At 33.9% G+C, this 27167-nt stretch overlaps 2 protein-coding genes across 4 annotated transcripts; both read right to left on the minus strand.

Moving 5' to 3' along the window:
* Positions 1 to 1024: 1024 nt before the first annotated feature.
* Positions 1025 to 4088, minus strand: LOC149383065 (putative pentatricopeptide repeat-containing protein At1g64310). Of its 3 annotated transcripts, XR_016301613.1 has the most exons (4): positions 3826 to 4088; positions 1887 to 3677; positions 1253 to 1358; positions 1025 to 1147 (listed from the first exon to the last, which is right to left on the minus strand). XR_016301613.1 is itself a non-coding variant. In XM_089628170.1 (3 exons), exon 2 carries the CDS (start codon positions 3616 to 3618, stop codon positions 1897 to 1899), a length of 1722 nt encoding a protein of 573 aa, XP_089484296.1. In that variant the 5' UTR covers positions 3619 to 3677; positions 3826 to 4088; the 3' UTR covers positions 1241 to 1358; positions 1887 to 1896. The 3 variants fall into 3 exon arrangements, 2 of the variants coding, with proteins under 2 accessions (XP_089484296.1, XP_089484297.1); XM_089628170.1 differs by lacking the exon at positions 1025 to 1147 and having other exon boundaries at positions 1241 to 1358; XM_089628171.1 differs by lacking the exons at positions 1025 to 1147; positions 1253 to 1358 and having other exon boundaries at positions 1601 to 3589.
* An 18344-nt stretch (positions 4089 to 22432) lies between these two features.
* LOC149383066 (uncharacterized) lies at positions 22433 to 25611 on the minus strand. Its single transcript, XM_089629299.1, has 3 exons — positions 25221 to 25611; positions 25027 to 25143; positions 22433 to 24086 (listed from the first exon to the last, which is right to left on the minus strand). Exons 1-3 carry the CDS (start codon positions 25518 to 25520, stop codon positions 22782 to 22784), a joined length of 1722 nt encoding a protein of 573 aa, XP_089485425.1. The 5' UTR covers positions 25521 to 25611; the 3' UTR covers positions 22433 to 22781.
* Positions 25612 to 27167: the final 1556 nt, after the last annotated feature.

Here is a 27167-nt window from a genome sequence, read left to right on the forward strand (position 1 = left end):
CAGTCGACGCGCTCTCCACTTTTTTCTTCACCGCCGTTTTAAGCTTCGTTTTCGCCTTGGATTTCGGGGCTCGGGTTTTCTTCTTCGCCGGGGATTTCATCTCCAGGATTTGAATTTTTGTTCTGATAAAATGAAGAAATTTTCGGGGGTTTTTTTTCATTCATTATTATATCCTTAATTACTCATTATTCAGTAAAATTACAAAACTACCCATGACATATTCTTCAAGAGACGAGTTCCGTCGATAAGAGTTAACAGAAGGAGCTAATGGTTACATTGTAGGATTTCAAGTCCACTGATGTACGTTTTCATTTATCAGGGGGCAAATCGTTAATCACCATAGAGTTGAGGGGGCAATACTGTAATTTATCCTAAAATAAATTATTCATTGTCAAACTTTTAAAAAAATATTCATAATAATTAATAATTTTAGTACAGTCTCATAATTATAATTTTTATAATAGTTAATAACTTAATAGACTAAAAAATTTCCAATAAATTGTTTGTTTTCTGTTCTGTATCCACGTGGAACGGTGTTCATTGCTTTTACTTTTCAATGTCACTTGGAGCGAAGTGAACAAGACACGTATAGAAAAAACCACACGTGTTAACCTTTGAAGCTTGAACAGTGTCAGAATCTCAACCTGCCAACTCTTACTTCTCAAAGAGTTGTAGTTGCACGGCTTTTTAATGGAAGAGATTCTATATCTGACTCTTGAGTCTCAAAAAGAGAGAGAGAGAGAGAGAGAGAGAGAGAGATGGCAAAGAGCAAAGATGACATAAAGTATGCCACGTCACAGGGAGGGGTATCGGAGGAGGAAGGTTTGAGAGTGGCTTACAAGCATGACACTCCATTAGAAGCAGGAAAGATCGCTGATTCTGAACCCATTGATCTCTTCAAAAACATCCCCAAAAAAAGTGATGATCAAGATTCCAAAGCTGAGTCTCAGGTTAAACTCAGTGAAGAAAGAGGTCATGAAGAGCTTAGTGCCAAATTCCCAAAGGCAAAACCGCCATCTTTGGCTTGACTCATCTGAGTTGTTGTTTTTTTTTTAAGAGAAATAAATGTATCACTTTAGTTTCTGAATATATTTTTTTTTTTCTTGGAAGATACATTCAGGGCTTCACAGCTTCACAGCTTGTATTGCTATTGAAACCGGACATAACATCACACAAAAACAAAAAAAATCAATCAGAGTTAATAGGTATTCTAAGAGATATAAATAAATAAATAATTGAACGCGCGACTTACTTCAAAGAAATTCTCATGCTATTATTGCCTTGGACCCAACTAATCCCAAGAGTCTTCTTTTTTCTTCACCACTGCACTTTCTCTGACTCTCGTCGCACCTTCAAATCTTGCATCACAAGCATATCCGTTGCAGAACATAACTCTATAACAAGAACCCTTACTGGACTCTATACCACAGTAAAAATGAACTAATAGGACCAGTCTTTATAATACAAAGTAAACATTGGATAACCATAAATTTGCACACAACATAATCAACTATTTCTGACTAAATCGAAAATTTGCAATATATGTGTTGAAAGAACATAAAATATGATTTCGATCGTCAAAAGACTGGAATATAGCATATATTGCAATTTATAATCTTTGTAGTACTTGTGTAATTTGTCGAGGAACAATAGAACAAAGGAAAAAAAAATTAAATTAAATCAGGGGGAGGTTATGAGGTTACTGAATCCTTGTTCGTGTATAAGTCATTTAAAAAAAAACATCAAAACGCTTATACACAGAATTTGGATTCATATTGGAAACCTCAAAAAAATAATAATCAGAACCAAGAAGCATAATTCACGTATATTTTTTTTTCTCTCTCTATATATACAAATAAATAAATAAACTCAACTAAATGACTTACTACAGAATTATCATGCTATAGCCAGGACTTGAGGGTTGTCTTTAGAGTACGAGTATCCACTATTATTGCCTTGGACCCAACTAATCCCAGGAGTCTTGTTCTTCTTCAACAATCTACCTTCTCTCACTCTCATTGCCTCCTCAAACCTTCCATCACAAGCATATACGTTGGAGATCATAACTCTATAAGAATCGACCCTTTCCGGGTCATTACTTTCCATGAGCCTCTGCGCAACAATCTCGGCCAACTCGAAGTCTCGACGAGCATCGCAACACGACAAAAGCGCGCCCCAAACTCCGAGGTCGACGGGCTGTGGCAGAGAAAGAATGAGATGATAAGCCTCGTTGAGCTTCCCGTTTTTCCCGAGGAGCTTGACCAAGTGGACGTGGTGATCGGCTCTGGCCTCGACCGAGAATTCGCTCATCTTCTTGAAGATGTACACGCCTTTTCCGACGAGGTCGGAGTGAGAGCAAGCGCAGAGCAGAGCCGCGAAAGTCCCGTGGTCTGGGACGACCCTATAGTCCCTCGGACCGCTCAGAACCTCGGCGAAGGTCTCGAAGGCTTGGCCGGCGAGCCCGTGGAGTCCGAAACCCGAGATGAGGGAGTTGTAAGAGACGATGTTCCTCTCGGGCATCGTCTCGAAGACCCTGATCCCCGACCCTAATAGACCCGATTTCGAGTACATGTCGAGGAGCGAAGATCCGACCTTTACATCGGAATCGAGGCCGTGCCTGAGAGCGAAAGCGTGGGTCTCGGCGCCGAGCTTCGCGTCCGCGGTTCGAGAGGCGAGAGAGAGGACCGAAGCGATCAGGACCGAGTCGGGTTTCTTGCCGGAGAAGGTAACAAACTTATTGAAGTAAAGCAACGCGTTTCTGAGCTCTCCGGATCGGGCGAGCCCGGTTATCAGGCTAGTCCACGTCACCAAATCGGGACGAGATATTTCTCCGAACACTTTGATTGAAGAGTCCGCTGATTCGTATTTCGAGTACATGCTGACCAATGCGCTCGCCACGTGGGGTTCGGACCCGAACCCGGTCTTTAAGGAAAACCCGTGGACGCATTTCCCTGTGCTCGAATCCTCTAAGCCCAGAAGCAGAGCGACGAGCGTGTACCCGTCCGGTTTCTTTCCCCTCCTTTGCATCTCGTTGAAAAGTCTCGAGCTTTTCTCGGAAAGCCCGTGATTCCCGTGAGCAGAGATCACAACGTTCCACAGAACCAAATCCGGTTCGCGTATCGCGTTAAAGGCGTCAAAAGCTTCGCTCACGAGGCCTAGCTTCGAGTAAGCCATCACGACCGCGCTGCCGAGGATCGCGTCCGTTCCCAATCCGGCGAATATCGCTCTCCCATGGACGAGCTTCAATCCGAGCACATCGAGCCCTTCCGAGCACGATCGCACCAAACACGCGTAAGTGTGACCGTCGGGCTCGAAATCGGTCCTCGACATCTTCGCGAAGAGAGAGAACGCGGCGGGAAATTCACGGGCTCGAGCATAGACTCTTATAACGGCGTTCCAGAGAAAGACGCTTCTCTTAGGACTTTTGTCGAACACCTTCCGGGCGTCTCCGATTTTCCAGAGGAGTCCGTACAGCCTCACTAAATGGGTTGCGTAAAACGGGTCTCGGGAGAGATTGGTGGTTATGATCAGCGCGTGAAGCTTCTTGGTCGATGACGAAGATAGAGAAGGACGAGTTCTCGAGAGCTCTCTGATTATCAAATTGATCACCGGAAACATTTGAGGACTGAATTAATACTAATATACAGAGCTTCGAAGCAGTTTCTTCGTAAGTTTCGCTGTAAAATATAATGAAGTCAGTTTGTCCATTGTTTTTCTGTGAATCTGAAAAAGCTTAAGACTCTCAAATTCAATCAATCACCCATGGAATTACTACAAAGAGACCATTTAGGAGAAAAAATCGATTAATAAATAGTCGATACATACCTCGGTTTTGATGAAGCAATCATCGACGGTGCTCATATCCGATGAATCACTCATCATTCTAGCCTGAAGCTTATTCGAAACTTCAATAAGTTTTTTTACCTTAAAATTAGAGTTTTCGTATACCTGCACGAAGCCAGATTGTGATTTCAACAATTTAACAGTTTAATGTTAGTATGCCAAATTGTGATTTCAACAATTTAATGTGCGGCACAAGATACATTGTTACGTTGGATTTTTTTTTTTTAAATGTTAAAGATTGATATTGTGCCTTTGCCCTAAACAATTATTTGTGATCATATAGACATTGGACTTATACCAACGTATAACTAATTTTTATAAATTTTCTGTATATAAACACATCAGTTTATTTACTGCACTAAAAAAGACAAAAAAATCCTAAATAATCGGGAATGTTTTTTGGTATTTTTGTCTTTTTGAGTATCGTAAATAGATTGAAGTGTTTATTTACAAAAAAAAATTTAGCAATTTTTAGAATTTCAGTGGCTTATTTGACTAATTTTTTGTAAATAAAATATATTTGTTTACTTTTAATATTTAACTGGCTTTTAAGTTGGTACAATTTTAGTTATCTATATATACAAACGTTACTAATGATTTTTTTAATACCCACTATAAAAAAAAATCCCAAGAGAGAGAGAGAGAGAGATCTTCATAGTTTTTCGTAATTTGTATACGAAGGAATAAACCTTTCTTAACTTTTTATTGCATTAGGCACAATATATTATAGTATTTAAAATAAATTTAGGTTACTTAATTAGCTAAAAATATAAAAAATTTAGTTGTATTTTTTAATTACTAAACACATTATAAATGTTTTTTTAAAAAAATTAGCTTTAAAACTTAGGGTCATAATTTGAGATTTTAGGATTTGTGATTACCTTACATGACTTGTAAGATTACTATGGTTTTTTTTTTTTGTTCTTTTGCTAGCGTGCCTTGTTAAAGTTGTGGTGATTTTTATTATAGGAAAAACAGACCATATTGTAACTTTAAATTTAGAAACTATATTACTATTAAGTACATAAAATTTCCCTGTAAACTTTTTTTTCTTCTTTCTTATTCACCTTTAATTCTAGACAAATGCACTTAATATAATAGCCTAACAACAAACATATCTCATATAACAATTAAAGATAATGAAACTGAGAAGTTATATTAGGCCATAAATGGAGTTTTCCAATTCCAAACACACCGAAAAACAAAAACAAAAAAAAAAACAAAAAAACGGAATTAGTTTTAAAATGAAAATCATGAGCAGGCTATTTAAAAAGCAAAGAGTCCTTATCCACCATCTATTTAGTACTGACTCGAGAGTAAACGGGACCAAAAGGAAGGAAGAGTTGTTCTCTTCTTCTTTAGTGGAGAATTCTCTACAATAAAGGAAGAGAATTTCTCTTCCCTTTTGTAAGGGAATTCTCTTACAAAATAGAAGAGAAATTCTCTTCTCCTAAAGGAGAATTCTCTTCCCCTAAAAAAAGAAATTAAATATATTTTTTATTTAAATTTAATATTCTTTAATGTTATTTTATTTGTAGCGTTTTAAATTGAAGAGACTGAAATGCAAAGTCATTTACTTGTGTGTGCGTGTAATTGTTTCATGACATATAAGTGTGTTGTTCTATTTAATTGTGTGTTAATATTTTTTTAAGGGAAACGTGGTCGGTACCACGTAATTTTATTAATAACCCCTCGCTTGTGGCGGAGGAATACGGTAGTTACACAAGTTATTAAAAAGCAAAAAAAAAAAAATTAAAAGAAAGATTAAAAGGAAATTACAAATAAAATACTAAAGGTTGGTAAGGTTTATGTTTGAGAATCGAGTATCAAAATCATCAATGATTTCAATTTCGTGAAACGTATCTTGTGCTCGTCGGCTATGTAGAACCCAATCTTTGTCCACCGTTAAACCCTCGACCATTTCGGGTGATAAACTACAACGCCTATCGTCAATAATACGCCCCGAACTACTAAATGCAGATTCAGAGGAACCGGTTGAAACATGAATCGCCAGAATATCACGAGCCATACTTGCTAAAATGGGAAGCATTCCTTCGTGTTGCATCCACCAATCGAGAGAGAGAGAGAGAGAGAGTTTTCTATATGGTAATATATATATATATATATATATATATATATATATAAAGGATAAACATGAAAGTTGAAACATGCAAAATTAGCTTAACCAATAGAAAAATGTAAGTAGGACCAACAACCTAGATGTGCAAAGGTTATATATTGAGAGCTAGTATTTCAATTAATATTAACTTCTAAATGGTTATATATCAAGAGAGATGGAGTCAAAACTTTATCAATTTTATTCAATTTATTTGATTGGTTACTAAAGCTTGCTACAGTGATAGTGTACCAAGCTTTAGTATACACTAGTTAGTTACCCACGTGTTGCTGCGGGTTATCGTCTATGAACATTTTATGCTTTAGTAGAAGGTAGGTGCATTTTTTTGCGTCACTTTTTTTATTTGAAGGAATAAGGTATTATTGTGTTACATATCAATATCTGAACAAATGATCATGTATATACAGACGGGATGTTGAAGTATATACATACAGGTGTAACATATTAAAAAGCAAATATGTTATAGGTAACAAAAAGTATCCAAAAATCGTTACGTATTACACTATGTGGAAGACTATGATAAGCCATCATAAACATATAAGAAGTAAACACAAATGATTAGTAGTACAAAATATTTAACTGCTAGAAATTTAAATTATGTTCAAAGTTATATTTTGTGTGGGTGAAAATATACCTATAGAATTAATGAACATAAAGAATTATAAAACTTTTAGTAATCGTGCCTATGAAGCATAGAGATCCTTGAAACTTTGAGCTCTCTATCTGTACCGAGAGAGAGGGAGAGAGAGTATTTATGTTGTTCAAAGAAGAGTATGAACAAAGGAGGTTGGACTGCCATGAAAGACAAAGCTCTCACGGATGACATCAAAACCTATGGTCAGTAGTAGTTAAAGTAATTATTTAGTGAGAGTTCACGTATAACAAAAGGTAGGTAACATACGCTTTTAGTTATGCTTTCATATTTACATAAATTCATACATGTATATACATATAGAATATATGACTCTGTAACACAGTTATGAAGTTGATATCCAATTTGATACCTCATATTAGTGTCATCAGGTTTTTGTAGTTCTGCAAATACATAAGATGACATAAATAGAATCAAATTTTAAAAAATATGTCATTAAAATAACATGAGATAATGATTCGATAAACAACATAAATAAATAAAATCATAAAGATAAATCATGTAAACTTATAAATGAATTACAGTGAATTAGAAATTCTGAGTGCTAAAAATTAATCCCAGTCTATGATGAGTATATGCATTGTATGTTGTGTGTTAATGTTACTAACCTAATACACTTCTTTTTTAATTAAAGCAATTAAATTTTAGAAATTAAAACCAAATAATGAAATTTTAACGTTAACAAATGAAGAACATCATGTTGTAAGTAGTTTTTATGTTATATGAAGTTGATTTTATAAAGAAAGAAAGAAATATATATATATATATATATATATATATATATATATATATACACACACATATGAATATTTAAAACGATATAAAATACCTGAGTGGAGTGTATGAACGGGTTGGTTTTGCGCCAAAATTTGTCAAGCTGTTGTAGACATATCTACAGATGTGTTTCTTATCCAAAAAAGTAGAATACATATATCGTAAGGTATTAACGCTTCATCTTCTTCGGATCTTTTGTTTCTTCTTCTTCTCCACTGAACATTAATATTAGAGTGAAAAAAGTTTACAACATAATATATGGAATTCCATTTGTATACCTGCAGAGTTTCCGTTTCACAGACGTAGATGTTGTTGCTGATTTCTGAGCATTGTATCAAGGAAAAAGATTTTACTATGTCACATATTTATAATCTGGTCCGAATATTTTATTAGAGTTTTGAATACCTTAGATTCATTTGTATTGGCTTTGGAGTTTTGGGGACCAGAGTTGGAGGAGTTGAAGATGGCCCAACTGTTTCAAGAAGTTCGTCTTCAAATATTTTTTGAAATAATGATAAATGTTGTCGCTCCATGTGTCTTAAAATAAACTTGGAATATGTTTCTCATTCCTTTCAGCTTGTCGATTTCCGGTGGAAGCGTTGCTTGATTAGTGTAACCTTTGTCAAAAGTGAGCACATAATAGGGTTTTTGAATTAAAATTTGTGCAGTTCGCCCAAATATGGTAACTTTTGTTTCTTCGCTATCATCTTCAATTTGAGTGTTGAACCTATACCTGTGTCACAAATTTGATAATATTTGGAGGTTTTTTAGTAGCTGAAAATAATACAAATATTGAGTATATTTATGAACAATAAATGGTAACATGGATTATGAACAAAATAAATAAATAAATGGTACCATGGTATTGGAAGACTTGATAGAGTTCCATGATCGTCGCACCGCCATGATGTTCCAGACGGCTTAACTGTTTTATTGCATGTTGGACATGAATTGTAATACATCCTTGTGTTGTGTCAAAATTTGTAATTGTAGCGTGGATTGTGTACTTCGCACTCTGTGAATCATATAAACATATTTACTACTTTCAATCAAAACTAAGGAACATTGAAGCATATTTTAAAAAAAATTAAATGCGTTACCGGATCAGAGTCTTTGAGATCACTGATTTTCACTTTGTTTTTTATTTTTTGATCTTCTATTGATTCAACTGATTTCGAAGGTGGCAAGACCTCAATTTTTGTCGGATGGTCACCGAATCTGTATATTATTAGAACCAAAATTATAATTATTAATAAGATAATATGGCTTTAAGTACAAGAACTATATCAGAGCAGTAAAACTTCTTTGTAAAAAAAAGTATCCTCTTCTTAAGAAGGCAATATGTACATACCATGTTTTTAGAGTTTGAGTGTCCGCTAAGTTCAAGTCTCTAAAGTATATTGAAGAAGATGTACTCGCTACATATGGTTTATCTGCAAAATAATTCAAGTTAATAATTATTCGAACTATATGTATACTACCTGGGTATACTAAGAATGTAAAAGAAGTTTCAAAATGAATACCTAAATATTGTTTGACTATCATTGCAGCGAAGATTGTAACCGTTGTCTCCGTTGTTAATTTTTTGTGCCATTGTCCCCCATAACGTAACTTGTAAATTTTCACTTCTATAAAGAAGTTAAGAGGAAAAAATGATGACATATAATATATGTTATAAGTGCAAATTACAATAGTGTTTTTAGGTTGATTTTAAAGATATGATGGGTAATTTACCTGAGATTTTGTATGTTGATCGTTTTCCTTATTGTTACTCTGTTGTTGAGATCGATTCTTGTATTGGTTGGACGCTAGTTATGACTCCTATCACATCTATGTACCAAAAGATAAACCAAAAAACTTAAAATCGTCATTAAGAGATATACTATGGTTGTCAATTCTTTCAGCAAGCCGATCGTAGTCTATGAAATTGAAATTGTAATGGAATCGTTGGAGTTTCTCTACCAAGAGCTGTGAAGGTTGATACTTTTGTGAATTGTAACATTGCATTGTGAGAGACAACTTTGTATTTGGGTTTACTATGATCAACAAAGAACTTCCTTATTTCATAAACGTTTCCTGTTTGTATCCACGGTGAAACTATGTCTATGTCTCGAGCTTTGACCGTTGCGTGTATGGTTTCATGTTGTTATTAGATTAAAAAAAAGCATAATGTTATAATAAATTCAGTTTTGTAATTACAATATGCATTGTGATAATGTCAATATGTTATGAACTTACTTCTTCATCCACCAAAATATTTTCATGACTTATAATTCGGCCACTGATGAAGTCCTTGTTGATCCAACTTCTGGAAAATCTAGCAACAATCATGTCATATTGCTGATTTGGTCGTATCTCTTTGATTGGTGTTGCCATAATCTGTCAATTGTAACTGATATTAATACATATTATACAAATTTTCATATTGAGCAAATGGAGCTGCGCATACAGGTTTTTGTGTTTTTTTTCTAAAGAATACGCTACTTGTCAATCAATTGGATACATATAAAAATCAATAGGAAACTGTAAAATAGAATCCTTATGCATTTGCACGAATCATATATATATTCATATATGTAAAAGAGAAGAGTCAATAAGGAAATGCATACGGTTTTCCTTATTTCAGTTTAAAAGTTATTAATTAATCAGGTAAAATAAAAGTTAGGAATGATTGGATTCGGTTCAAAAAGTGAAACTAAGTTTAAATTAAAAAAAAAATCTTCATAATACTTCAACTTCAAACACATAAAGAAGCATATACGGAATTTGTTGAAAAATAATTTCTATTAATTTGATGAAATAAAGCCGGCTGTGATCGAGTAAGGTAGCTTAAAGAAATATTTCCAAATAGTAATGGAAGTGTAATATGTCACCGAATAATAAGATCAGTTATTCCTAGTAAACACCATTGTTAAATATTTTTGTTTTTCGTTTTATGTTTACCATTGTTAAAAAAAAATCAAAGGAAGCCCTATAGAAATGAATATGGGAAATTATACGAAATTGAAGAATGTTTAAAATTATAAAGACCGGATGGATGTCAACAGGAAATGAAGATGAAAGAAGTTAAAAAAAAATAAATCAGAGGTTTGCATGTAGTTGATTTGTAGAACTGATATTAGAATGTAATAGTAGAAACAGATATCTTCGAGATTTGAGATTTTTTGGAAAAGAATATTGAGGATTCGATTTATTTTCATAAATAATTTTTAAGAATATAAGAGTTTCAATGAACCAATCTTAAATAGAAATAGTAGTGGAAACCTGTGATGATCGAAGCGTAGTTCGGTGGAGCTTGGGTTTTTTTTTGGGGGGGGGCTTCTGAAACTGAGACTGAGACTGAGAAAATTAATAAGGGATTTTGTATAGAGTATTAGAGATAAGTATGAAGAGTATTTAGAAAAGCGGGTTGTGTACAAAGTTGGCCTAAGCATGAGAGAGTTAATTATTTGCCTCTGACACAACTTTTTATAATGGGAATTTGGAAACCATTATAGATAGATTTGAAGTTCAACGGTTAAGCATAATGTATCTTTATCTTGATGGCTGCACATGCAAAATTTTGAAAAGACAACTAAATGTTTGTTCCAATTTTTTTTAAAATTTGGTAAGTCATTACGGGAGTACAATGACTTATCAGTTATAATTTATATTGTAGCTAAATTGACCTAAAATTTAGGAGAATATTTTATTTGGAAATATCCTCCATAGTGGCAAAATCTGGCTTTGTTTGGTAAAATATTGCATTGGTTATTTTTTTTCTTTATAAAAGATGTCCAACAACTTCATAATGGAATGAAAATATTGCATTTACAACGACATCGATTTGTATCCACAAAGTACGTTAAAGAAATAAGATGTAGTTATGAATGTATGGTTTTATACATCAAAAGTGAGAAAATAAGTCTCTATTATTATAAACACATGTATTAAGCAGCATCCACACAATGCAATCTGCAAAATAAAGTATAAAGTCAAAATAATTTGCCACTTCGAATTCTATATGAATACGTTTTTTAGAGTACGTGGTTTGAGACTTAAAACTAAGCAGATGTAAAATTGATGGTTTTCAACTACCGAGTGATAGTATTTACAAATATACTGAGTTACACATGCTATGTATTGAACCGAAAATAAATTGAGTGAGTATTCCTAATTTCAAATTTATATCGATATTAATTAACAATAAAATATCACTTACATACAAGTAAAGGTAGTGAATATACTTCAGAGGAGCTTATGAACTACAATAATTTGCATCCTCCACATTTTGCTTCAATGGTGTTGATTGATTGTACTTCCGTAGTAGTCAGATGTCATGGCATCTATATATATAGCAAATCAGAGCATTTAATATTTTAGAAAACATGTGAAACATAATTTGTAATTGTTTAGCCTTTGTGGTACCTAACATAGTCTAGTTGGTAATTCGACACCACTCATAATGTGAAAGTCGTGGGTTCAATCACACACGCAGCAAAGCTGCCTTCAAATTAAAAAAAAATTGTTTAGCCTTCACGTTTTAAAGAAATTAAATACACACACACACACACATATATATATATATATATATATATAGTTGTTTAGTTTATTTCTTAATGACGACCGTAAAAAATATATCTATGAACAACAAATAAATAAATAGTACCTTAATATTAGGGACATTATATAGAAATGCGTTGTTATCTTCGCCATGTTGTTACATATAGTTTGACGATTTTTTTGTCAGTTAAGGAAAATAATATAACTCCAATTATTAGCTGTATTGGAAATTGCGCATTCATCAATAAATGGAAATATATAATTTGATAATTAAATTATAAATGCACTTACATTTATATCAACCAGGATACATCCAGGATTCATAATATGCGACCGTCACTAACTGCCAAAGTCTTTGTTGACACAGCTTCGGAAAAGCTTTATGATGACCATAAGTTTCCAATGTTTGTCAAATAATTTGATTGGATCATTTACATTACAAAATAAAAGAAGTAAACTAAATAATTGCTTTAATTGGTCTGATGAGGAAATAAATGCAGCTTCCAAAATTGCATCGCTCCATTCTTTATCGTCACATAATAATCCAAGAGCATTACATGCTGATTGAAATGTTGGATATTTGATGTTGTTAATTGTTTGTATAGAGTCAAAGCTAGTAGCACTTTTTTTATGATTTAGAAGTAATCTCAAATTATATAATTCTCCCGAATTGGGATGAACATAATATGTTCGTCCAATTGCATGACCGCAATGTCTTAGAGTCCATATTTTATCCTTGTTGTTCCAGACCCACTTCTTTAGAAATTGTATAAATGTAAGATCTTTTGCATCCTCATTTGATTTATTTATCGTCATCCACTCTGTTAAAGTTGTTTTTTGAATCCCAGGCTGGCATAAAATATTTTCAAGTCGTTTGTTTGAATGATGTGTAATATTTTGTGTATGTGGTAAATAAATCGATAGTCGTTGAATAGAAGGTTTTCTATGATGTATAGGATATTCATATAATCTCCATATAGCTTCATAAGGTGTGATGTAACGACAATTCATGTAATTTTTAATTTCGTCTACTCCTATATTTATTTGTGTTAAATTTTTTTAGCATATATTTTCTTCCAAAACTGCTCTTATACGATCTGGTCATTTTGTTAGGTACTTGAATAAGTATTTTATTAATATTGATTGAGCACAAACTTCATTATTTATATGAGCACAAAATTTTAAACACAACTCTCTGTTGTAAGGTACAACGAATCTATTATCTAATTTGATATGTTCTTTTTCTGAATAAAAATTTGTGTGTCTACATCTATAATTAATAATTCCATTTTCGTTGATTGTTGTTTCAGGTCTAATTTGTTTGGGAAACATTTTAGAACATACATAATTTTTCATACATGCAGCATTTATTCAGCATTTATTTTAGCAATGCCGCATGGCCCGTGTATCATAAATTCAGTACTATATTACATCCTAATAAATCAATGGTAGGGTCTGGTATTTCTGCCGAAATTATTTTATCTATTTGTGAAGGATCGTGTATTTTATTTTCAAAATGTAACCAAAAAAAAAATGACAGTGTGGTAATCCTCTTTTTTGAAATTCTACAACATATAAATCAGCTATGATTGGTCCAAATATATTGCCCGCTATTATTGTTGCAAGATGGAATTTCAATATTTTAAATACTCTTGCTATGTTATCATGTCTATCTTCGGATTTTTGGTCTGAAATTTTAGATGACGCTCTTGTGATCTCTGGCCATTTTGGATTACATGTAAAAGTAACGAATAAATCTGGATTTCAGTATTCTCTACAAATTATCATTGCATCTTGATAATTTTGTATCATATACCTAGGACTTCCTGTATGACTTGATGGAAGAATATTTTTTTCCCTATTATTGTTGCATCTGTATCTCCTCTGTTGACAGCATCTTGGATTCCTTGATAGATTCCGATCGTAAATTCTTTTGATTTTTTCTAACAAAATCTAGTCGATTTTCTTCTACAGATGCATAAGCATCTATTAAATATTATTGAAATAATCGACCACTTCTAAGAAAAAGAATTTTTAAGTTTGAGCATTGTTGTAATTGATAACAGTAAAAAGCTCGCATCGGGATTCTTTTCCGTGATGGTTGCTTATTTAAATGATCAATATTCAATTTGCTCGCATCGGGATTCTTTTCCGTGATGGTTGCTTATTTAAATGATCAATATTCAATTTCAAATTTGGTCTGAATCCGTCTTCACCGTAAGGAAACAATAATGAATATTGCAACGACATGTACGAAAGGTGTAATTTGGTAATTCTTTGTAGGTTGTTTGATATTGTTTCTACTAGTATGTCTTTTCATTTTTCATATTCTCCGATATCACCGACTATTGAATGTCAGTCGTTGTCGGTAAATCATATTGATTAGAATCAAAATTTCGCCGACCTAAAAGTCGAAGTTTCAAAAATGGAAGATTTGTTTCCTTGTATCCATCTCCAATTATCCTAAAAGTTTTTAGTAATATATTTGTTTCATTTAACATAGTAATCAATTTTCTAATAATCGATTCATCAGTACTTCTTAAAGGGTCATCAAATGCAAATTTTGATAATCTATTTTCAATTTCGTATCTGTGTCATATATATACAATTGTACAAATTTCGGAAGCATATTATCAGCAGGCAGCAAAGAACCCAAAAGATGATATTTGGCCACATATTTTGAAAACGTATGGTCCACGAGAATCATTTATGTTTGAATCTATATTTGCTCCAAAAGATGTAAAAGCTAACATTGAGTTCAATTTTCGGATGTTTTTTTTGTAGTATAAGCTCTCGTGTCTGCCATCAGAGTTCAATAAATAATCTAATATAGGAGGATTCTCTTTTAATAAAGGTAATTTTATTTTACCGTTTTGACAAAATAAATTATATTTTGGTGTACCACTATCATTTGAGCTCTCGCTCATCCAAAAGAAAGCACCACAATATTGGCAACAATATTTACAATCACCCAGATCCAAGTATAGAGTGTTCAATGATAGTACTTCCTCTGTTGAGAGATTTGCATATTAGAAATTAATCTTAGTCTTCTAAGGCTGCGACGTGATGATGTAGATGCTCCAGAAACAAGATCTAAAGCGCCTGTATTTTTCATTTGTTGTTTACTTTATCGGCCTTAGCTTTTTTGTTTTTTTGGTGACCATAGTCACTTGAAAATGGATGTAGACGTTTTCTGACCATGATTTATAGAAACTAAGAAAAAAGAAGATGATGTAAAAGTTAGTAAACAAATGAATAAGAATCAATGCAAAAAAAAAAAAAAAAACATAAAATTAATAGCAGACCTGCAGCTATATTATATGTTAAATATTTTAAATTACAAATAGAAAATAAGTTGGTTATTATGACAACATTTAAAAGGAAGTAAAGAACTTGTTATGCTACAATTAATATGTTAATAAGCAAAAAACCATGACATATATTTTAGTCCTCCTTGATAATCTCATTACAATAAAGTAAAACGTATTGTATAAATATAAATGTATATTAAAGTTTTAATATGTATTCTTGTTGTGCAATAAGTTAAGCTGTTCTAGTCCTACTTATTGGTATATTATTAACGGGAATAGTAAAAATAGAAATAAAACCAAAATCTAAAGCAAGCAGCATCTTAAATAATGTTAACATAGAATGTAGTTGAAGCTTCCAGTAACAAAAAGACTTACTTGTACAATAGGTTTGATATACGAAGCAAGCTATGCAATAAAACTGATGATCAAAAGTATGTTTTCGTGGTTTAGAAAGAAATTAGCAGTACAGTTTTTAAGATTTTGATCTGCAAAAGACATAAAAAAAAAAAAAAAAAAAAAAAAACGTCAACAAATAAACTGAAAGAGTACCATCTCCAAAGCCTAGCAATACTTAGTATTAACTTCATAAACAGCCAAATGTCGTCTAAATCAAAAGATAAATAAAAAACACAATTACCGGTAGACTATCATTACCTGCTTTCAGATGACTACACCAGTCTCAGCCACCAATCTTTTCGAAGAGAGGAATAGATTTATCATAATCAAACCTACAACACACATTCAGTTGTTGTTAATTTTACATTGTGGCTGAAAATGGTGAAAAAAAATATTACAGTACGAACTTCACAATCAGTATTATAGGAGATCAAGAAACAGAATTATACTGATAACAACTTCCGTAGTCAACGTACAATAGACGTTCATGTAAATCTATCACATGCTAAGTTAAAAAAAAAAAAAAAAAACTTCATAACTGACGCCCTTGAATCCCTCAATAAAAATATGTTTGGTTTTTTTTTTTTTTTTTAATCTCAGAAGATGAGTAGCAAAGGGAAAAAAACAGTCAAATAAATGCACGTAGTCATCAACGGGTACAAAAACTTGTGGACGAAAAAACGCTACTATAGTTTAGAATACGGGGAAAAAACTATTAAATTGTATTGGAATAATTAAGAGACCATGAAATATTGACTTTCCGTCTAAAATCTTCACCTTTCAAAAATCAGAAGAAAGTAAGAGACGGGTGTTTTTGGACGAAACCAATTTGTATTTCAGTAGACGATATATAAAAAAACAAACGGCAGTAAGCTCTAATTTTTAATAATATGTTGTCGCCTAGAGCAGAAAAAGAGAGCTTTAATTTAAAACATGGTCACAACAGGATTTTTTTTTTTTTTTTTTTTGAGGTATTCAAACCGCCTAAAATATTAATATGTATAAAAATATGAGAAGAAAAGTGTTGTTCAGAGCCAGTAATTTCCAATTCATCATTAGTTACAGAATATTAGAAGACGTTATTTCGGTACGAAGCTCAAAGCTAGGGCTGTTGACAACGACTGAGAAGAAGAAGCGTACGAAGAAAGTAGAATTTAATAGATAGTGAAGTCAAAATAAATCGAAATTGATGTGCAACTCAAATCTGAGTTAAAATACAGTATATATAGCCAATATATTATAGGGAAAATAACACATATATACCATGTGTTTTAGTGAAATGTCGAGTTTAACCTTTGGTTTTCAAAAATGTCGAGTTCATACCTTCTGTTTAACTAAAATGACGAAATTATACCCTCTGTTTAACTAAAATGATGCAATTATACCCTGAAATGGATAACAGTATCTCAAATCTCCATTTCATTAATATTTACTCTTATATAAAAAAACCGAATCAAATCGAAACAAGTACCCTAATTTTCAAATTCCCAATTTTGAAATAAAATTAGCCTTAAATTAAAATTAAATAATAAAATTCATATCTCTCAATAGATTATTTCATTCTGTATTCGAATTGCAACTCTAAATCATTGATTATATGTTCGAATTTGTGATTTTGATGACTATCAACTGTCGATTTTTACTCATTTGCATCTTTTTGTGTTTTTCACGACTAAGAGATTGTTGTTTATTTTTTAGTTTTTAAATAAATTACATATATGGCGTGAATGAATAAAGATAATTGGTGTTTATATATAAATATTATAGTCAACGTCAATGAAAATTCAATAAAAAGAATATTTGTGGTGCTGTTGTCTATTTCAAGGTATAATTACGTCATTTTAGTTAAACAGAGGGTATGAAGTCGACATTTTTGAAAACCAAAGGTTAAACTCGACATTTCACTACAACACATGGTATATTTGTGTCATTTTCCCAATATTATATACATTTATAAAAATTGTATAGAGAGCGTCTCAGCCAACATGCAAGATATGTACCGCCTATTATTTGTTTGGCTTTTCTGGATAGTATCCAAATTTTAATACTATTGTAATAAAATATTATAGCTACACCGACTGTAGTCATTAGATCTATCTGTAACATCCTGACAAATAATTACGCAATATTGATTCTCTAGTTTTCTTTTTGGTTTTTGGTTTGTATTTACAGAAGTACATAACTATAGTTGAAATCTAATTATAGTTCACCTCGCGCGGCGTATATATTGTGACGTTTTGAAAAAAGAAAACGGAAGACGTTTGGGGGCCCCGCAAGTACTGTCGGCGAAATGACGTCGGCGTCGCGCAAATCAAAGGAGGCCGGCAAAAAAATCACGTTTTGTCGTTTTAGAGATTAATGTCATCGAAGTTGCGTGGTGTTGTCGTTTTTTTGCCGTTGTCGTCATGCCGAAGTGTGTCATTTTGTATGTGTTATAAAAACCAAAAAAATCGGGAGATTTGGCCGACAAGACGAGGAAACGAGATCCAGAAAATTCGTGAGCCGAAGTCGAGTAGATCCACCGACACGACGACAAGTTTTCCGTCACACCCAGGTTCGGCCGATGATCTCTGTACAAATTCAACAATTTTTCGGTAATTCCGTCGTTATGGCGGTGTGATGTCGGTGTTGTGGCCGTGAAACTGTGTCGGCCAGAAGAGAAACACAGCCATGGCCGCCCAAGAAGAAGGAAACGCGGAAGAGAAAATGTTGGATTTAGAATGCCCTAATGGGCTTGGGCTTAATAGAAAAGAGAAAATGTTGAGTTTAAAATGCACAAATGTTCCACCTAACTTGTTATTTATGTTATTTGTGTCTTTGCAGAAATAATTCTTTGAGACAAATTTAGGCTATATATAAAATATATTTTTAAAATTAAATTTTACAACATTATTTCCGTCGGCATTTCCGTGTTTTATCGCAATTTCCGTCGATTTTTTTTTCTCAAATTTCCACATTATTTCCGTCGCAATTTCCATCGGCCACCGCAATTTCCGATTTTTGAAACCATCGGCACATTATCGGCCATCGGCATTTCAAACCTTGGGCGTGCCACATTGCTATTGTTGCATGTGAACTTTTTTTTTTTGCTTTTGATATTGTGGGTCCAGCCGTATATAAATATATTGTAAGTTGTAGTTTTTTTTTTTTTTTCCAAATCGGATGGTGAGCTGGGTCTTCACTAAATATGTACTATGACTCGGACATTTTTTTCCCTGTTGGCTATTAATTCTGCTCAATTTTTATAAATGTATATAAAAAAAAAAAAAAAAAAACCAGCTAATATTTAAGTATTAAAAGTGATAGTTATTCATAGGATATATAAAAAAGTAATCGGTGTATATTAAAAAAGGATTAAGATTTATTTCTATGAATATGGATATAGTAGATAGAAAAGAGTCGGTGTAACATGTTTCTGAGCTTTTATTTATCTACCTATATGACTTTGAAAAATTAAACAAACTAATATGTGTTATGCAAGCCAAGCTTTTATATGAAATAAAATAAAGAAAAATTAGTCGATCTAAGCCACATCAAACGTTGCAATTGTAATCTAGCCAACGTTTCGTTTAATTTTCGAATCTAGCCAAATTTGATGACGTGTCATATTTATATAAGATGGTACTTACTATATTAGTCTTGGTTTGGTTTCAAAAATACTAGCACACGTTTTGAAACTTGGTTTTGTAGCCGAATTTGTTATATTCGGTTTATATTTCGAATTTTAAAAAAAAATTATATATTTGGCAAAGTTGGTTATTGAGCGTTTTTTTTATTTAATGAACATTATAGCCGTGTAAGCAAATACAGTGTAAATGTTCGTAAATTTTTGTTAATCTCCGTAGCTTTGTTAATTTCTGTTAATTATGGTAAATTTACATATGTGCACGTCTTTCCTTTCCTTTAATACGCATTTAATACGGTATTTTTGTTTTCCAAATTTATTTTCTAATTTTGTACGTGATTTTATCATAATTACGTGTATTCATTATCTTGTTTGACTTTATTCAATCAAATAAATATTTCCTTTCCCTTTTAATTATATCACCGAATCTCCTATTATGAATTCAAAAAGCTGAAATTAAATTGCTGAAATTATAGCCGTGTAAGCAAATACAGTGTAAATGTTTGTAAATTTTTGTTAATCTCCACTGAGTTGTTAATTTCTGTTAATTATGGTAAATTTTTTGTGCATTTATTGCATTAAATTTTCTCTTTTAATTACATCACCGAATCTCCTATTAAATTAGCTAAATATCCAATTAAATTGCGAAAAAATTTGAAATTAATTGGCTATATACAATTCAAACCGGTCAAACGTGGGCTAGTGTTTTGATCAAGTAAGTATAAGAAACAGAGTAAATTAGGTATTTTATATCCGTAAATTTCAGTAAATGGCTAGATTGCAAAATTTACCAAACGTTGGCTAGATTCCAAAAACCATGTTTCAAAATGGCTACGTTGCTAGTTTACCCGGCTTAGATCGACTAATTTTTCTTTATTTTATTTCATATAAAAGCTTGGCTTGCATAGCACATATTAGTTTGTTTAATTTTTCAAATTCATATAGGTAGATAAATAAAAGCTCAGAAACATGTTACACCGACTCTTTTCTGTCTACTATATCCATATTCATAGAAATAAATCTTAATCCTTTTTTAATATACACCGATTACTTTTTTATATATCCTATGAATAACTATCACTTTTAATACTTAAATATTAGCTGGTTTGTTTTTGTTTTTTTTTTTTTTTATATACATTTATAAAAATTGAGCAGAATTAATAGCCAACAGGGAAAAAAATGTCCGAGTCATAGTACATATTTAGTGAAGACCCAGCTCACCATCCGATTTGGAAAAAAAAACTACAACTTACAATATATTTATATACGGCTGGACCCACAATATCAAAAGCAAAAAAAAAAAAGTTCACATGCAACAATAGCAATGTGGCACGCCCAAGGTTTGAAATGCCGATGGCCGATAATGTGCCGATGGTCTCAAAAATCGGAAATTGCGGTGGCCGATGGAAATTGTGACGGAAATAATGTGGAAATTTGAGAAAAAAAAATCGACGGAAATTGCGGTAACCGACGAAAATTGCGATAAAACACGGAAATGCCGACGGAAATAATGTTGCAAAATTTAATTTTAAAAATATATTTTATATATAGCCTAAATTTGTCTCAAAGAATTATTTCTGCAAAGACACAAATAACATAAATAACAAGTTATGTGGAACATTTGTGCATTTTAAACTCAACATTTTCTCTTTTCTATTAAGCCCAAGCCCATTAGGGCATTCTAAATCCAACATTTTCTCTTCCGCGTTTCCTTCTTCTTGGGCGGCCATGGCTGTGTTTCTCTTCTGGCCGACACAGTTTCACGGCCACAACACCGACATCACACCGCCATAACGATGGAATTACCGAAAAATTGTTGAATTTGTACAGAGATCATCGGCCGAACCTGGGTGTGACGGAAAACTTGTCGTCGTGTCGGTGGATCTACTCGACTTCAGCTCGCGAATTTTCTGGATCTCGTTTCCTCGTCTTGTCGGCCAAATCTCCCGATTTTTTTTGTTTTTATAACACATACAAAACGACACACTTCGGCATGACGACAACGGCAAAAAAACGACAACACCACGCAACTTCGACGACATTAATCTCCGAAACGACAAAACGTGATTTTTTTGCCGGCCTCCTCTGATTTGCGCGACGCCGACGTCATTTCGCCGACATTCCCCGGAAATTTAATCCTTGGGCACGCCATGATTGGAAAAGCCGTTGCTACATTGAAAAATCTCTTTCTTATAGTTATACGTATAATAATTGAATGATTAGTTTTTTTTATATATAATTAAATAGATATAGAGTATAAACCAAGATACATGTATTAAATAAATTTAAAAAATTAAATAGATATAAAATATACACCAAGATACACGTATAATGATTTATATTTAGTCACGTCACCAAATATAACTAGATTTTAAATATAATTAAAACGTCGGTTAGGTTACAAATTTAACGTTTCAAGTGGTTTAGTCCGTGAGATTTTTCTAAAGACAATTAAATCATGGGTACAGTGGCTATCTAGCTATATAAAACGTTAGAAATTTTGAAAAAGTTAACGTTTCGTTAATTTTTTGTAAATAGCCTCGTAAATCTATTTACGCTATCAAAATATTAAAAAACGCAGAGTAAATTTTTAATAAATATGACTATTTACGAAATATTTACAATAGTTTTTTGCTATTTACGAAAAATTTACAAAACGTTGGCTAAAACGCAAACGCTTATGTTTATGTGGCTTATATCGCTAATTTTTTGTTAAATTATTTGCCACTCATTAAAAAAAGTAATTCAAAATTTAGCCACAAATTATTGAATAAATCAGACAATATTGAAGCAAACACTGTTCTTCTCAAAGAAAATGAAGAAACATTGACATTTAGTCTACATAATAAAATTAATAATTTATTAAAAAAAAAATTAATCTTAGTAATATGATCCACCGCCAGTTTTTTGCCATAATAAATATATTTTGTCGCAATTCGTCAAAAATCTACTTAATGAGTTTAATATTTGATAACTATATGAAATTTCGCTGAAAAACCGAAAAATTTTGATTAAAATAATTAAATCAAAGATCAAAATACCACTTCATAGTAATTCAAAGTCTTAAAAATAATCTATCTCAAGTAGTCACACTTTGATCATAGTCATAGACTCATAAAATCCAAAATTTCGTTTGAGTCTAGAATTGACTCGCATTGACTAGATCTTTTCTCAGAGGCTAGTCAACCGTGGACTACAAAATCAAGACATATTTCATACCCTTGGGCCTGAGTAAAATATAAAATGACTGAGAATTTCACTGTTGAAATACATGAGAATAATGAATGATATTTTTCCCTCAAATTAAACCAGTCACAGTAATCATAATCCTATATCCTAATTTCCATCGAATCAGCAATTGAAGCTAGTAAAAACACACACACATTGATCAGAGGTTTTTTATCAAAGGCTGTCAACTGTGCACTACATAAAGTCAAGACAGATCTCATACTCCTGAAATCACCTTATCTCATTCCTTCACTCAGACCAGGCTCAAAGCTCTCACCATGTTCTCTTGAAGTAGGGATTTGCAGCTTCGCCACAATCCAAACTCATCTTCCTCTGATATTGATAATCGCTCGCTCTATTGTATCCCGCGACGAATTCATTATCGTTCGGACGAACAGACAAAGAAGGCGGCGAACCCCAAGACAAGCGCGAAAAAACGTTCCTCTTCTTCTCTCCCACTTCCGCGACCTCTCGTTCGCTCCACGTGCGATTCCTCTGCGCCAATGTCTCCATGATCTCTTCAACGGTGTCGTTCCGTATCGGCTTGGTGTCCATGAATAATTCAAATCGTTTCGCCACCTTTCTCCGCTCGTGGAATAGTTTGGCGTCTCCAATGGTTTCCTTCACCACGCGCGAGAACACGGTGCGCTTCATGGTTCCAACGCTTCCTTGTCTTTCTTCGTCGTTCTTCGAGCCGAAGTTCAAACGAGAGAACACGCTAGACCTGTCTTGCTCATCGGAGTACAGACGCTTGGTGCGGAGTTGACCCGCCTTGTTGTCCAAGGCATCGACTTTCTCTTGCTTATCGGTATCGTCTTGTTGAGGCGAATCACTGGGTTTCTGATTGTCGTCGTGTTGTTTCGATGAATTGCGGCCGAGGAGCTTCAGAGGTACACAACACTCTACAGGAATGGATGGTATTTGATCGTGACACCCGGGAGATTCTTCATTGTCATCATTATCAGGAGAGGAAGGTAATGGAATGAAATCTCCGAGGTCGGTTGTCACGTCAGCTTCAGAAGGCTCTTGTGCCTTTTTTACAGCTCCAAGGTCGTTAGAGACCGATTGTATGAGTTCTCCAAGGTTGTTACTAAAAGTGTTTGTAGGGTCTTCTAACTTTTCCGAAGATTCAATATAGCCCACTTGTATGAGATCTCCAAGGTCAGTACCTATAGCTGTTGAGGGATCTTCCAACTTCTCAGAGGATTCGAGAGAGCCCAATTTTATGAGATCTCCAAGGTTTGCACTGAAAGCTCTGGAATAATCTGAATCATCGAGAGAGCGCAATGGTACTAGTCGTTTCTCGAATGGGCTTGCTTCGTTTCCATTGCCAAAAGCATTAGAACCCGATTCACATACGAATGACTTGGTACTATTTGCCGACTTGATTGTTTCATCACTATGACTGGTTTTGGATCGCTCGTGAGTCAAAACAGATTTTCCAAAGGATAGTCTTCTCCGAAGAGCCAACCTTTCTTTCTCTGCACCTTCTCCTCTATGTCTATTAGATGGCGAATCTCGAGATGTTACAGCTTTTGTCCTTCTTCTAGAGTTGAAGAGCCACAACAGTTGGCTGACCTGCATTGCAAAATTAGCTCATTTATTTATATCGTAACCGTAATTATTCGATTCATAAATTCAGTGGGTCAGTCCAGAGTATCAAAGGAGTTTCTTCATGAAGCTAAAACACATTCATAAAGCACAAAGAAACATTATTTTTATCTAAAGTTGCCCGAGTAATTTGACTGAAACAGAAGAAAAACAACATTTTAAGTCAAATAAAGCAATTTCTAAATGTTTCGATATATCATTGTGTGCTAAGCATAGGCATATGTTAGAGCATGAGAAACCAGAAACTTCGGATCAGAAAGAGTAAGTCGAAAGCGTATATGAACGAGCTCAATTTGGGCACCAAACAAAAATAAATAAGCTTTAGTACTTAAATGATGGATCAAAATGATATAACTAGAAAAAAAATTAAGAGCATAAACAATTTCTAAATGTTTTGATATATCATTGTGTGCTAAACATAGGCATATACTAGAGCATGAGAAACTGGAAACTATGGATCAGAAAGAGTAAGTCAAAAGCTTAAATATGAACGAGCTCATTGTCGGAATTTGGGCGTCAAACAAGAATAAATAAGCTTTAGTACTTAAATGATGGATCAAAATGATATAACTAGAAAAAATAAAGAGCAAAAACAATATAGGCCTGGTACTTTTAAACTTCTTGCAGTGAAAACTGATTTCACAACCAAACAAAAACGTATTTTACTGTAATTCAAGTCATATTGAACAAACTGCAAAACACATACACAAATATCTTATCACTCTCGTAACATGCTTATCTACGATTATTGCGATGGCCCAATATACAAATCCACAAGAAACCGAAATCAAGGACCCAAAGAAACTTGCCCTAATTCTTTTTTTTTATTACTTTTTACAGCACACCAAACAAACACATGAACAGTTAAAAACAGAATATATATATATATAAATCAGCAAACGCGAACCTGATTTTGAGACAATCCAAAGTGAAACTTAAATTTCTCATAATAGTTATCTCGAATCGCATCGCGAAAATCATGTTCGCGAAGAGGCTCACAGTCCCAGAGCTTCTCGAACCGAACCTGAAATAAAACTCAAATGCTCATCAAAACTATCTACATGGAGAAGAAGAAGAAGCTTAGGAGCGAAGAAAAGAGACCTGCGCGGGATATCGCTTCCCGGAGGAGGCGTAGGCTACGGGAACGATGTCCGTCGCTCCGTCGGAGCTCGCCCGGAAAACGCCGTGGAGTCTCCGCTTGTCGAACTCGAAGAGAAACAAGACCATACCAGCTCTCACCTTCGTGACGAAACCTTGGAACCACGACGACAGACCGAAGATCCTCCTCGCGAAGCACTCTTCCATCGTGCTACGGTTCGCCATGAATATCGCCCCGAACTCCGGCGAGTCTCCGGTGGCCGAAATCTCCGAGAAGGTCCTCTTCTTCTTCGACGACGACATTTCTAGGGTTTTTTTAGTCCCGTGCGATTTTTCTGAGAGAGAAAAGAAAAAAAGTGAGGTAAAGCTCCGACGCTCCGTGAGTATTACAGAGAAAGAGTGACGAGTGAGGAATGAAGGGTGTTCGAGGAACGTAGAGACGAATGATAGAACGACACGTGGAGGAAGGTGATTGTTCGCTTGTTGTTATGGGTCCCACTGTTTCAGGCGGTTATTTCGGGAAAAGAAGAACGCGGTGGGAAAAAAGATGGGGGAAACGAAATGGTGATTGTGTGGGGTCCACTAAATAGGAAAAGTCTTTGTTGGGCTTTGTAAAAAAAAAGTATTTGTTATTAATAAATTTATTTATTTATTTATGTTTGAACGTTTCTTCATCTTCTTCTTCTTCTATTTTTGCTTGCAATATATAATACAATTGAAGCTCTGAGAAACACTTATAGATTTGATCGGGATTCAGACTGAATCACAAACAAACAAGAAAAGATGAACAGAGATTCGAAAGAGAAAAACGAAGAAGAAGAAAATCTGAATATCCCCTCGTCAGTCATCAATGACTTGACGTTTCATTAATTCAGTTAACCCAATCATTGGGCATAAAGAGTTTACATATAGTAAAACAAAAACTGTCCACGTCAAATTGAGCCAAAACAAAAACAGATACAAACTTAAAAGCTAAAACGACTTAAAAGCTAAAACGACGATAAAACATAAACGACATATAAAAACTAAGCTCATATCAAGCCGTTTTTAATACGTCCCCTCAAGTTGGAGCAAAAATATTTTGCAGCTCCATCTTGGACATAAGCACCCGCAACAAAGGCGAAGCTAACGGTTTAGTCAAAGAATCACCAAGCTGCCCCGGCGACTTGACTGAAAGCAACTTCAAATCGCCCCCTCGAATATGATCACGAACAAAATGCAAATCAATTTCGATATGCTTTGTACGCTCATGAAACGTCGGATTCGAAGCAATTTGAATGGCCGTCTGGACAAAAATATTCGAAGCAATTTAATACGTCCCCTCAAGTTGGAGCAAAAATATTTTGCAGCTCCATCTTGGACATAAGCACCCGCAACAAAGGCGAAGCTAACGGTTTAGTCAAAGCATCACCAAGCTGCCCCGGCGACTTGACTGAAAGCAACTTCAAATCGCCCCCTCGAATATGATCACGAACAAAATGCAAATCAATTTCGATATGCTTTGTACGCTCATGAAACGTCGGATTCGAAGCAATTTGAATGGCCGTCTGGTTATCGCAGAACAAGGCCGCAATGTTGCTCTCCTGGACTTTCAGATCAACGAGTAGTTGTTTTAACCAAAGCAACTCACTTGTGCACACCGCCATGGCTCTGTACTCTGCTTTTGCAGAAGATCTACGTACATTTGCTTGCTTCTTCGATTTCCAGGAGACAAGGCTATCTCCTAAAAACACACAAAACCCGGTGATGGACCTTCTTGTATCAGGGCAGGTGGCCCAATCAGCATCTGAAAAACCTGTGAGTCGTGAGGACGTGGTTGCTGAGTAGAAAAGGCCAAGCCCTGGCTGAGCTTTGATGTACCTCGGGAGGTGATGAGCAGTCGAGATATGTGCAGACCTTGGTGAAGAAATGAACTGACTTAACTGATGCACTGAATACGTTATATCAGGC

Source organism: Urtica dioica, chromosome 10 (assembly GCF_054948205.1).
Source record: "Urtica dioica subsp. dioica isolate 48M chromosome 10, U.dioica_male_clone48M_v1_H2, whole genome shotgun sequence".
NCBI classification, from domain to species: Eukaryota; Viridiplantae; Streptophyta; class Magnoliopsida; order Rosales; family Urticaceae; genus Urtica; species Urtica dioica.

Excerpts from the sequence above, each read along its gene's own strand:
- LOC149383066 (XM_089629299.1), bottom strand. The coding sequence starts at position 25,520 with ATGTCGTCGTCGAAGAAGAAGAGGACCTTCTCGGAGATTTCGGCCACC. Across the intron at positions 25,144-25,220 it reads GGAAGCGATATCCCGCGCAG|GTTCGGTTCGAGAAGCTCTG; the intron begins GTCTCTTTTCTT and ends GTTTTATTTCAG. Across the intron at positions 24,087-25,026 it reads TTGGATTGTCTCAAAATCAG|GTCAGCCAACTGTTGTGGCT; the intron begins GTTCGCGTTTGC and ends TTTGCAATGCAG.
- LOC149383065 (XM_089628170.1), bottom strand. The coding sequence starts at position 3,618 with ATGTTTCCGGTGATCAATTTGATAATCAGAGAGCTCTCGAGAACTCGT.